At 55.2% G+C, this 13,226-nt stretch overlaps 1 protein-coding gene across 1 annotated transcript in view; it reads left to right on the plus strand.

The window, feature by feature from the left end:
* NMNAT2 (nicotinamide nucleotide adenylyltransferase 2) overlaps positions 1-13,226 on the plus strand; it is a 31,867-nt gene that overhangs the window by 13,683 nt on the left and 4,958 nt on the right. The window contains exons 2-8 of the mRNA XM_067300413.1: positions 3,919-4,007; positions 4,740-4,807; positions 6,388-6,466; positions 8,080-8,209; positions 9,326-9,406; positions 9,882-9,926; positions 11,039-11,115. Coding sequence (XP_067156514.1) covers positions 3,919-4,007; positions 4,740-4,807; positions 6,388-6,466; positions 8,080-8,209; positions 9,326-9,406; positions 9,882-9,926; positions 11,039-11,115 — 569 coding nt within the window. The remainder of the gene's footprint in view (positions 1-3,918; positions 4,008-4,739; positions 4,808-6,387; positions 6,467-8,079; positions 8,210-9,325; positions 9,407-9,881; positions 9,927-11,038; positions 11,116-13,226) is intronic.

Below are 13,226 nucleotides of genomic sequence, written 5' to 3' on the forward strand. Positions count from 1 at the left end.
TAAAAGGAGGAATATGCTAATGCAATTTGCTGATGAGGCAACGTTGAAAGGCACTGTCACTACGGATGAGCATCCGACCGCCGCCAAGCTGGGTGACCTTGAGGGTGGAAGCAATAGAAATGGGATGAAATCTAATAGCGGGTGTCAGGATTAGCGGAAAGACTTGGAGAGAGAAATGAGTGACGGAGAAGGATGCAGGTGCATTAGCCGATAAGGGCATCGCTGCAGACCGCTTGCACGGCGCCGACGTGCCCTCGGGTAAATATTCCCTCCCGTGCACCCGGGCTCTGACCCGGCTGCCGTCGGTGCTGGGGCAGCACCAGCTGGTTTGCTAACAGACCCGCAGCAGATGCAGCTTATGGCAGTCGCAGGAGCCTTATTTAGGGAGAGAAGGGGGAAAAAAAAGGGATCTCGACCATTCAGGTGGTGCCGCCGCTGGGAGCGGGGGACCCTGCTCACCTCCGCGGCGCCGCGGCGTTTTTCGGGGGCCACGAGCAGCGGAGACGAGGGCGGTGCTCCTCGCGGGACCCCGCCGGCACTTCCGCAGCAAGAAGGCAGGCGGCCCGGCTCTCGCTCGGGGAGTAGGGGGGCACCCACCCCGCGTGGCGGCCGCGCGCCCGGCCGCAGGCTGGTCGGAGTGAGGGCAGGGGCTGGGTCCCTGCGGCAGCTCGAGCACTGTGGTATTTTCTCCCCCAAGAGCTGGGTAGCAGAGGCCCGTTGGAGCTGGAAAACCTTACTTCCACCCCAAAACCGGTGCAGGTAACGTAAAAGGGGTCCTTGAACGCTTCCATGTCTAAGAAGTAGCAGGCACAAACTGCTGTCTTCAAAAATCCCAAAACTGGTAATCCAAACCCTCCGATGGATGGTCTTCTCCAGGGAAAGCAAGGCTGTGCTGGAGACATGAGATACCGTCCCATAAAAATGGCTCCTGAAATCCCAGTTGACTCTCAAAATTGCCTCCAGCAGGCACGGCTTCCCGCCGGCGCTGCATCCCTCCTGGCACCCCGCTCAGCCTTTGCTCGGCGCGCCCGGCCAGGCTGGAGGACCTGGCCATGGCATTGCATCCCCCAGCCCCTCACCTCCACCCCAAACCCGGCTGCTAGGCTTTTGGCAGGCTCCAAATGCAAAGCAATAGGTAATTCATCCCTGTCATCCCTTATCTGAGCTTCTTTGCAGTAAGGGTGGGGGTCAGGACCCCAAAGAGGCCTGTCCCCACACCACGGCAGTTTGCTCAGCACCTGGTGGCCTCTTCTGGGCCTCTTCCTGGTGGCACCACCAAGCCGGTGGTGGTGAAAGCATGGAAGAGCAAAATCCAGCTCGTCACATCCCCTCCATGGCAGGAGCAGCCTGGAGCAAACTGCATTCGCCTGCTGGGCCCAACAGGAGAAGCAGAAGGGCTGAAGGATCTCCCACCAGTGTCTACCTGTAGCTTGCTCCCCCCTCCATACCCTACGGCCATCACTCAACCACGGTGCAGGGCTAAAAGCCACTTGGGATCAGACCTAGAGCCTAAAGAGGCCCAGGGGCAAGCAAGGAGAGGCAGTGGAGACCAATGGTTGTGGTGGACAGCCATAGGGATACAGATGCCCAAAGGAAAGCTCACGTCAGCCTCAAGCAGGAGACCCGACGGGATTTACTGCTGCTCGCTTGAGCAGAATAAGGCCCCAGCGAGCGAGGGATGAAGTTGGCCTTTTCCTTCCCAGGATGCTAGAAAGCAAAGCAGGGCTCTGGCTCCCAGCTCTCCTGGATTTGGCTGCGTGGTCGGAGAGGTTAAAGCAGCGGGGCAATCCTCAGGCTGTGCTTCCTTCTGGGCAGCCCCGATCCCTGGCAGGGTGACGCGCTCGCCCCCATCCAGCACAGCCAGCTCGCCCCGGGGCTGCTATCGTTTAACCAGGGAAGCAAAGCAAGGCCGAAAGACCAAGCGACTTGCCGAAGGTCAGGCAGCGGCTGGGATGAGGCCAGCGCGGTCCGAGTCCTTGCTTTCTATGCTCAACGCATCAGGGATGAACACCGCTGCTGAGAAACGGGACGGAAAACGCAGAAAGAGGGGCTTTTTCTTGGTCTTGCCCTCTCTCGACGAGCAATTCCTAGCTGTCCCGGAGGCCCAGCAAAACCTGTCCCCCGCCGTGAAGCAGAGACAAATCCCTGACAAGGAGAGACAGGGACACGGACCTGGATGCTATCCATGTGCGGGTGATCCCGCAGGCCCCGAGGCTCTCCCCTGCGCTCACACACGCCGGGCAGGTCTGAACCCCAAATCCACGCTCGCGTGAGATGACCCCAGAGCAGTCTGCTCTGCTCTGCTCCGCCTGCTCCGCGGACACGGGCCGGAAGCAGCGCGCAGCCGAGGCTGGGGGATGAAAGAGCTCTCGCGGGGCACCCAGCTTTGTCGGCTTCATTTGCCGTGTAATCGCACATTCACGCATGCCCAAAACGTTTACCTGAAACGTTGTTCCAAACCCGCCGCTTGCGCAGAGTTTCAGGTTTTACTAGGGATAATAAACTCTTCAAAATCGCAGCTTGTAAAAAAAACGCCGAGATCGCCTTCATTTGCAGCGTGCTCTGCTATAACCCGACGCCGTCCCTGCAGCTTGCACAGCGGCACGACGTGTTCCAACGCTTCGCTACAGGCTCCTGAAATCCCAGTGATCGTCGTGACCTGCCCCATGCGTTTGAACGGCTCCAAATCTGGCAGCTGCTCTTCCCGTCGCGTTTGTTTTGGGGACGGTAGTTCTGACCGAAGCTGTCGCAGGGTAGCACGTCTCCCTGCAGGGAGTCAGAGGCAGAAAACTTCCTGCGCAAGGGCGACGCACACCTCCGCCGACGGCCGCGGCGACGCGAGCTGCAAACGGCTCCTCCGCCCGTACCGATGCCGAGCTCTCTCTGCAGCCTGGCAGCGACGGAAAGCACCGATTTGGGGTATTTTCTCTTTCTTCATCTTGCCCACCTCCACGGGCCCCTTGTCAGAAGTGACACTTGAGGCCTGCAGAGACATCAGTCGTTTTCCAGCTGCTAAGAAAGCTCCCGCCTGGCAGTCAGCGGCCACCCGGACCAGCCGGAAAGGGAGAAGTAACGGGGAGAAAACCAAGCGAGTGCCCGCAGCCTTGCTCTTCCTCACCCGAGGCCGGTGCCTTCCTTTGGAGGTGACCGTGCTGGGCCGGCCTCAGGCGCACTCGCAGGCATTTTGGCACTGCTTGCGTCCCGAAAGGCGCTGGGTTTTGGTCCCCTCGCAGGTCCCCACGTCCTCCAAGAGCAGGGCATTGCTCTGCTGTTGAGGCGAGCCGTTTTCATCTAGGGCATCAAGGCCAGGCCTTGGCACGGGACGAGCGGGCAGCTGTCCGAGGCGGCAGGCTGAGGCAGGGGATGTCCGAGGCGGACAGCAAAATCACCGGAGCCTGGCAAAGCCAAGCTGCTCAGGGAAGGGGTGACCACCTCAGCCATGCACTGCCACCTTCATCTCTTCCTCTTCCCCACCCAGCGCTGCCTCTTGTCCCCCCAAATGCTCTTTCCCCCTTCTCTTTGGCAAGAGGGCTTCACCCCAGTCCTGCCCCCTCACCATTTGGGATGGAGACGCATGCACGTTTGCCCTGCAGAGCTACACTTCAGCCATTGGGGCTGAGGTTTTTTGTTTTCAAAATATTTTTATAGGCCTGTTTTTTGACCAGTGAATCGGCCCTTGGCACCGCACGCAGAGGTCCTCTGCTGAGCGGAGCTGTGCCTGCGCCGGTGGGGATGGCTGGTTGGTCTCCCGAAACAGCCCCAGGGGAATTTGGCGCTTCGCAACGCAGAGCCGAGGGTGAACTGCTCAGAGGGAGTTTGGCCAAGCTGGTCTGAGGCAGCCGGTGTCTGGGGGCCTTCGTAACTCCGATTTAGGTACTGATTCCCTTTGCGCTCTTTTCTATGTGCTTCCTCCTTCAGAGAGAGCCCGGGACTACCTGCACAAGACCGGGCGGTTCATCGTCATCGGTGGGATTGTCTCGCCCGTACATGACTCCTACGGCAAGACGGTGCGTTGTCCCCTTTTCCCGTTCTCACGTACACACGTGATGTTGTTTGAGACCCGAGGTGAGCCGAGGTGAATGCTGCGCGGCTCTGCTCATCTCTGTGATCTTGTCGCAACCCTTGCAGCGAGCCCTCCTCTCCACGGCACAGCTCCGGGGGCCCTTGACTGTGGGAAAATCTCCAAGACGAAGGAGAGCATAAAAACACTTGTACTCCCATTTCTTATCCTGCAGTGAGACCCTATAAGCAGCCAAATTACTAGAAAGCAAAGAGAAATGATCTCCAAAGTGATGGTGCTTAGTTTTGTGGGTTTTTTGGTTAAATCCCATGATTTTAAAGCCAGATTTGATTCTAGGGATGGCCACAATACAGACGCAGACCTTTAAAAGCACATTTTAGAGAATGAAATGCGAAGCTGGAGAGAGATTCCTCATCTTCTGAGAAATGCATCAAGAAATGACCATCTCTGGCCTGGTTTTGTAACCAAAATCCAGGCAAGGCAGGGACCCCTCTCCCCCTCCCAGGCAAGGGGAGCCCTCTCCCCTTGGATACCTTAAATAGCCCTTTGCAGGCAGGAACGAATTCCCAGAGCCCGTCTCATTTTATTGAGCCCAATCCTCTGCCTCAAGAAAGCTGCGATAGCTTTTTGCGCGGGGGATCGGCTCAGACGGGGAAGGGGACCGGGCAGGGTACAAGGCTCGCCTCCGCGCTACCGTCCCGTCTCTGCTCTCTCGCAGGGCCTCGTCTCGAGCCGCCACCGCCTGACCATGTGCCAGCTGGCCGTGCAGGCCTCTGACTGGATCAGGTGAGCGCCAGCCCGCGCGCCGCCGGCGGGTCGGGGAGCCGCGCGGGGCCCACGGGCCGGGGGGGACCCCTGCGCCAAGCAGCAGCTGGGGCACAACGCCTCCGCCCAAGCAAAATGCCCTTCAGGCTCCCCGGTCAGCTAAGCAGGCAGGGTGCAATTAAAGCAAGCCCCTAGCAATTACGTTAATTATGCATCGGCAGAGTTATAATTTGCATGGGGAGGAGGAGCCGGAGTCACAGCTCTGTTGCTGGGGAGGAGGGAGCGGGCGCATCTGGGCAAAAGCAAAAGTCCTTGCAGGCTTTGCAGGTCACGGCAAAACGCTCCTCCGCTCAGGAGAGGGTAACGCCGAAAGGGCGGAAACAAGCTCACGCCGGCAGCGGAGGAGCGAAGGGGGCGCGGAGGAGAGCAGAGCCGAGGACAAGGCGCAGGGAGGGACTGCCAGAGCGTCGGAGGGAGAGGGAAGGAAGGACGGAGGAGGAAGGACAGGAGGAGAAGGGAGAGCCCCATCCCGAGCCTGCGGGGTTCGGCAGCACCGCTTTCCGCACGCACGCTGCCCCACCGCCAGCAAGGCCGCTCGGCCGAGGGCGTAGGACACGCCAAGTTGGGCCACCGCAGCGGACAGGCAGCACCTTGCCAGTCACCGTGCTGTGACCGGCTGCCTGAGCTCTTGGATGAGCTTTATCCTCTGCAAGCCAAAGAGTAATTAAAAAACCAGTGCGTTCCTCTTCTAGTTGAGCAGAAAATCAATGATGGGCATCAGATCGTCCTTTAATGCAGTCCTGCTCCCTTCCAGAGGAAGCACGAGATCCTGTCTCCTGCTTCTCTGCTTGATCCCATCTGACTTGCTTCTCGGCTCCCTGTTTTCTCCTGCTCTTTTTGAGAGTGCAGATGGCAGCGGGGCCCTGAGCTGCTTCCCAGCCTTGGCGTTTGCCAGATCCACTCTCGGAGTGCCGGTCAGGCCTAAGAGCACAAGTGGGGCTGGTGACAAGCAGGGCTGTCTCCAAAAAGCTCCTGCTCCACCAGACCTGGCAGAGACCTTTGCCAAAGAGGCCTAGTGGAAGAGCCATGGTGTTTTAAAGATCATCGGTCGGAATAGCCAACACTTGGCTGCATTCGCTTTCTCTTTGGAGGGTTTTGCAAGCCCTCCCGCAGCCCTGCTGAGCTGGGGGTATTCTGGTGAACACCAAATTTGCTCAGCCAGCTCCAGGCTCACGCTGTGAGACCTTTCCTTTATACGTGTGCAGCACCAGGCCACAGGCTGTCCCCTTCCAGAGCTGCCACGCAGTATTTGACTTTGAGGAGGGACCAGAAACGCATCTAGACTGCGTTCGGGAAGCAGGTTCATACCAAGCATAGAGACGCCCAAGCCAAACGCGCTGGGAAGTGCATCTCCGACAGACCCAGTCGTTGCCTGCGCAGGGACGAAGCCATTGGGAAGAGCTGGGGGGATGGTTGGAGGGAGGACATGGCACCTGGTAGAGTCAGCGTGGCTGCTCCGAGCAGCGGGGGAGATCGCGAGGCGAGGAGGTCGGAGCCATAGCCGCCAGCCGACGCTGTTGCCTTGCTGTGCTCCTCCGCAGGGTGGACCCCTGGGAGTGCTACCAGGACACCTGGCAGACCACCTGCAGCGTGCTGGAGCACCACCGCGACCTGATGAAAGTGAGTCAGATGCCGCCGGTGTCCCCCGGGGAGGGCGGCCGCAGAGGGGAACGTGGGTGGCATGGGCAAACAGCCTCCCAGACCAAGGGATCACGTTTCGGAGCCAGCACTGGTCAGCACAAATATCATCCAACACCACTGAGCTGGTGTTCTTGCACTGACACGTGGACATGCAAAGACCGGTCTATGGCTGGGGTGGACCGACACAAAAGTTGCAGAATCACACCTGAAATTCCCAGCTGGAAGGAGTGCACAAAATACCTTATGCCACCTGTTTTGTGCTCCTCCTTCCCTCATGGGAAAAGCAAAACAGGCCTTTTGCATTAGGTCCTCATGTCATCCCCAGTAAGCAGGAAAGAATCAAGTTTTTGCTCCATATAAAGGAGCAGCAGACTGCCAGGGACTAGGCAAATACATCATTTAAAGCAGAACTTCATTGCTTTCCAAAAACTGCTTGAAGAGAGGATCACCAAAACATTCACCTATGCTAACGAGGCAAAGAGGGAGGTATGGCTCTGATCCCACAGCAACTCAAACGAGTATCACCTCCAGCCAGAGATAGCAAATGTCTGAGTCCCCTGCAGAGCACAAGCAAAAACAGGGTGTCAGGGGTTAGCTGTAAGCTAAATCATTAATCTTGACAACTCGCTCAATCCCAAGGGGAAAGAGGAGATAGAAAAGAGTCCCTACTTATCAGCTGAACAGCTCAGCAGATCCAAAATTGTTGCATTAACCAGTAGGAGTGACTCAGCAAGCCAGCAAATTCAAGGGCTGGAAAATCCCCAGAGAGCACAGATCTCAGGAGAAGTCCCTCGAAATGCCCAGGCAGCCCCGAGAGCCAGGAGGCAGCAAGACTCCTTTTGGGGTAACCACCGGGGCAGGGAGAGGTGCGAAGAGTGCTGCCAATGTTTAGATAAAGTGAACAAACCAAGGGTGAGTGAAAAAAACAATAAATTATAGCGCAATACAAACTCACAGGCAGCCTACCCAGAGCCAAAGAGAAGGGACTGGAAAAAGCAGAAGGTGGCAGCTTGCAGGGATGGGAGGCGACGCAGCAGGCAAGCACCACAGGCTTGAAGAAGACAGCAAGTAGGCAGCTGGGCAAGGCAGAGCGTAGGTGTGTGTGCAGTAAGCGGCTGGAGGCGATGCACGGCAGAGCGGCTGCTCCCTGTCGTAGGATCGGGGATGCTGGCTGCGCTGAGCAGCACTGAGGGATCTTCCCACAAGGAGCTGCCAAGCTGTGCACGTAGGCGTGGGACTCCTCGCTGCAGCATGCTGGAAGTTCACACGGCTTCAAGAAGCAACGGGACAACTTCAGGGGGAAAAATATCCAAAGACACCGTGCCTCCATGCAGCTATGGGCAAACGCAGAGCGACTCACAGTTCTCATTTGAGTTTTATTTCTAAATAACATCAGCTGACCTAGCAGGATGCCTGTGACCGCTGGAGAACTTGGTGTAGGAGCCAGGGGGCCTCTGAACTGCGTGCTGCCTGGGACACCTGCGGTTCCTTGTGCAACCCCAGGGACCGCAGAGGAGTCGGGAGAAAAGGCCAGATTTACTCCTGGGGTAACATGTAAACCAATGGATTTACACTTCTCTCCCTCGTTGCAGAGAGTGACGGGCTGCATCCTCTCCAATGTGAACACCCCCTCCATGACCCCGGTGATCGGACAGCCCCAGAACGAGTCTCCACAGCCCATCTACCAGAACAACAACACCGTTTCCAACAAGCCCACCGCAGGTAGGTCTCGCAGGCTAAGGGAGAGGAGGCGACAGCTGCCTACTCCTGCCCTTCCCATCTGAAACTGCCAAACTCACGCTCATTTGGGTTGAGTCCTCTTGTTAGCTCCTGCGAGGTCTTCCTTCTATTCCCCTTCTCACTGCCGATGGTGAAGCACGTCTTCCCCTTTTGCCAAACACACCGGTTTCCCTCATCCTTTTTTTCAGTCTTTCAGAGCATCTGCACCACTGGAAATGGAGAAGAGTGAGGCACTTTCATGCTTCACAAGCCCAGGGTCTCTGAGCTCAACCAGAGACACTTCCCCACCCCTCACAACTCACGTTTAGTTTTGGATGAGGCTAAATATTCCCACATTATAAATAAAAGATTTCTATGCCTCTAGAATTATGTTAAGTTGACCTGTGCCCATGATCCTAGTGAAAACTAGTCTAGTTCCTTCTGCTCTCCCGACTACGTGTTTCTGCTCTTCCCCTCTGCATTCGTGTGGCCACACAGCGAGTCAGAGCAGGCAACTGCTCCAGCTGAAAAATAATCATTTTAATTTTGAGGTTACCTGGGCCAGGTCTCTTATCAGACTCATTGCATGAGTCCCGGGGCAGGGCACACGAGGCCAGGAGGGAGCAGGAATTACCATCTAGGACAGCAACGGGAACTCAGAATGGCTTTAAATGGTTGTGAAGTTGCACCTGACTTTAATTTGATGAAGTCTAATCAGCTAGAGCAATGAAGAGAAAGGATATTTGGTTCTTATGGTGTGCCTGCAGAGGGAATGGTTAGCAGGAGAGGTGACAAAGTTGTATCCACAGTGAGAGAGAGGGATGTGGGACATGGAAGTATTAGCTAGAGAGAAGGGGTGGGAAAGGACATTACTTAAATCCCATAAGAACTAAACATCTGGGGATTTTTAGTGATTTTAGCTGTCTAGCATGTCCCTTAAAGGCATGGTGAAGCTCTCCCATGAGAATTAAGACTAAGCTGCAAAGGGGATGGGAGTGGTGAGAGAGGTTCCCGTGCATGGGAGTATCTCGCAGGATTAGTATGGCCAGCAGCACTTTGGGCTGGTAGGTCAGCCACGGAGCAGTCTTTCTCCAATTTAATTTTCTTCTTTGTCTCTAGCAAAGATCTTAGGGAAGGTGGGAGAAAGCCTGAGTCGGATTTGCTGCGTTCGCCCGCCAATGGAGCGCTTCACCTTTGTGGGTAGGTATGGGAAACACCCAGCATCATCCCTGCTTCTGCTTCAGACCCTAGTCTTCCTCCCCCGTCCCACCTTGCAGCGAGGACCTGGATCCCACGCGCTCCCTTGAGGCCCAGAGTTGCACCAAAGTCTTGCAGTGCTGAAATTCAGCTGTGGTCAGGCGACGTGAGCCTTCCTGCGGCTCGCCAGCGCCGGGGCCCAATCCAGCCCTTGGCTCAGCCACCATCGCCCAGCGAGCCTGATGCTCAGCGCAGCCACGCGGTGCCCGGCCGTACAGACACGGGGTGGTCGCTGTACTTCTTTGATACAGTTCGAGCAGAACCAGGCGCAGGCAGGACAGGGGTGCACGTAAGAGGGGTTCGGTCCCTTTTTTGACTGCTCCAAGGGGCTGACCCGACACCCCATGTGACAGCTAACGAGCCATCCCGGCGCCCCGACAGACTTTGGACACTAGCACCTCTTTTTCTTTCTTCCCAGATGAAAACGCGAACTTGGGGACAGTGATGAGATACGAGGAGATTGGTGAGTACCCACCCCTTCCACATTTGGTGTGTCGCTCCAGCTCCTCGGGCCCAAAGCCACATACGAAATTAGGTGGCGAATGAAGGATGCTGGACCGTCACCTCCCCCTGGTGCCGGCCATCTGGGCTCAGGGCTGGAGCAGGAGCAGCGCAAAACTGTCCTGAGCCAATTCCTGCCTCAGAGAAGCTGCATAAAATCAGGGACCAAGTAGCAGGGGACCCAATTCCCAGCTCCAGCACTGATTTGCCATGATGCCAATCTCATTAAGGCCGAGAGCCCTAAAAGTCAACTCGAGCACTGTGAAACCTACTTTCAAGCTTCCAGTACAAGACATGACACGTTCCTCAAAAGGTTTATTTCACCCCCTTTACGGCATGCACCCGGGCCCATGATGAGGGAACCCAGCACCCTGCCAGACCCCAACGAGGCTGCGACACTAGCAGAGAGACAGACGCAGACCCCCAAGAGGTCCCAAAGAAGACCTGGGCCAGCGCTGCTGGGCACCGGTGCCGAATGACCAACATCCTCACGTTTCTCACTGCCCTGCAGAGCTTTGCCTGCAGCAGCTGGAGCGGTTTTCCCTGCCTTCAGCCCAGCAGAGGCTGTCTGGCCCCAAGGAGCCCCAGGGCCTCTTTCATCTGGCCTTTTAAAACCGATTCATTGTGCTGCAATATCCTTTGCACCTCTGTCAATCACGCTGGGCTCTGCGAGCAGAGACTGGCCCACCGGCAGCTTGCTAGCATTTCTAAGACCCGTTTCATCGGTTAGCGCTTTTCCCTTCAAATAAGCAGCCGGGAAGCTTTCAGAACACAGATACCTCTTAATGATGGCACCATAGGAAGCCCAAAGGCTTTGGCTGCTTAGAAGTGCTAAACCAGGGAAGGCATCTTCATGTGCAGGGTGGGCAGTCCATGCTAGCAGTGACCTCTTCTCACTTCTCCTTACCTGAGCGGTTTTGTGGCTTTCCACTGGTGGTTGGTCAAATAAATCGATCGTAGCACATGTGCTGGGTCCCTCCAGAGCTGAAGAGTCCTTCGGGGTGTCTGCTCAGCCCTGCATGCGAGGGAGCAAATCGGCTCCCACCTCTGAGCTTTTCTGTTTCTTTTCTTCAGAGCTTCGCATCTTACTGCTGTGCGGCAGCGACCTGCTGGAGTCCTTCTGCATCCCCGGTCTCTGGAACGAGGCTGACGTGAGTGGCTGCTGGGCGCCCCTCTCTGCTCCCCTTCTCCCAGCCTTCGTTCCTCCTTCTCTGCTTTCACCTGTCATGACCTTCCTTAAAACACAGCTTTCCTGGGCGCCTGCTCAGCTCCTTTGGAAACCAGGAGCTGGGCACTGCCATCCCCACAGCTCCCTGAACCCTACCCTAACCTGAACCGAAACCCTTCCCTCCCCTGACACACGGGCCAGCCTGAGTGACAGGGGGTTTCCATGTCCAGTGCACACAACCTGCTCGATCTCCTGTGTCACTTTAGATCTAAATCCTGTTTCCATTCACACCTGCTTCTCTCACCACCTTCACCCAGAGGACGGACAGAGTTCCCTGGGGTTGCAGCTGCCGCAGGGTAAACCTCTCCCAAGGGATTTTGAAAGGATGTGCTCCCACACATTTTCTCTTGTGAGCAGACGGCATTAAATAGATTTAAGTCTTAAGAGTGGAGTGTGGAGGTAGGAAATTAGAGGTTTACAAAAGTCATCGTAAGAGGGGTTATCCTGACATTAGAAGTTAAAGACATTTAAAACCAACTTGAAATAATGTTCACTTAATCAGAGACCTTTCCTGCAGTGCTAGGTACCCAAATACCCATCTTTATGGAGACCAAAAAGTGAAAAAACCTGACTTATTTCACAAGCGCAAGCTGAGTGATGTACTATTTTTGCAGCATCTATAGGGAGCAAATTAATATAATAATTAATACCTTTGGAGCAGAAAGCAGAATCAATGCTGGGAACTTTGAATAAGGAATTTGAAACCAGTACAGATGGCATTAAAAAAATTGTGTGGTCGCTAGAAAGAGGGTGTTAGGATCACAGCAGCTACTGCAGAAGATGATGGTCTCACTGAGCACATTTGACTGACCATCAGAAGAGACTGGTAGAGAGGAGAAATAAAAACTTACAGGAAAGGGGCAGCCACTGCCAGGGGCAAGGCTGGTGCACACACACACACCAGCATCCATGGGAAGGCAAATCTTTTCAGCTTTGTCTCAAACCCTCATCCGGATGATCCCCAACATCAGCCATTCCATAGGTGAGCCCCAAGGAAACCAACTACACTTGCAGCTACAGTGAGATCAACAGGGAGAACCTGCAACCGCATCCAAATCTCAGGAATGAGCTCCCTATTCTCCTGCTGTCTCAGGATAAACAACAGCAAAGGCACTGCAAAACCGCCCCCTCTGGAAGGTATCTTCCCCCTCCCTTGCAAAGGGGGATCAACCTGCAGGCAACAAAGCAACCACCTCTGGCAACGCAAACACCTCCATGAAGGTGCCTAGCTCTATGTTTTGTTGCTCAGGTTGGCACTTACACTCCCAAAACATTAGGATTTAGGCATAATTAAACGCCCTGAGACACCACCAAACTTGGCCACTGAGATCCCATCTCAAGATGTTCACTGCCACAACTTATACAGAGTAAAAACGCTGCCTACCACTCCGTACTCCCACCCTGGCAATTCCCGTCAAGTGTGTGGATGACTAAGGCAGTAACAGGGTCAGCTCACTCCAGATACTGCTGTCCCTGTTTAAAAGAGTAGTATTTTCACAGGAGGAAACTAGTCTTAAAGAGAAGGGTTGGTTTACTGACTCATTCATTCCCTACAGTGCTCTAGAATTATAGCAGGGAACTGCTGGAAATGAAAAATGCTTCAGCCAGCTGGACAAGATGCTTCTTCCACATGCCAGTGGAAGCATATTGCTCACAGCAGTCAAAATGGTGCTGAGCTGTGGGATCTGATCTGGCTCTTCACTAAAATTAGACAGTCATAGGAGTGTCTGTTACCAGGGGGGAAAAAGAAAACAAAAAAGCCCCATCTCGAGGTGCGGAGAGCTGTCCTCCTTTCTTCTCAGCTAAGGACTTGGCCAGACCAATCCATATGGCTCCAGGTTGCTAGGAAACACCATCCTCCCCGTTCTGGTGAGGACCTCATCGTAGGGATCCATACATCACCTCCAGGTTGCTAAGAAACCTCTTTCCTTCCAGCCTGATGAAAACCTGGTCCACAGAGCATCATCTCAGGGATAGTAATAAATACATAAATAAAAAAATGCATAAATAAATAAATCTAGGGCTGAGTGGATG

Source organism: Apteryx mantelli, chromosome 8, assembly GCF_036417845.1.
Source record: "Apteryx mantelli isolate bAptMan1 chromosome 8, bAptMan1.hap1, whole genome shotgun sequence".
NCBI lineage: Eukaryota > Metazoa > Chordata > Aves > Apterygiformes > Apterygidae > Apteryx > Apteryx mantelli.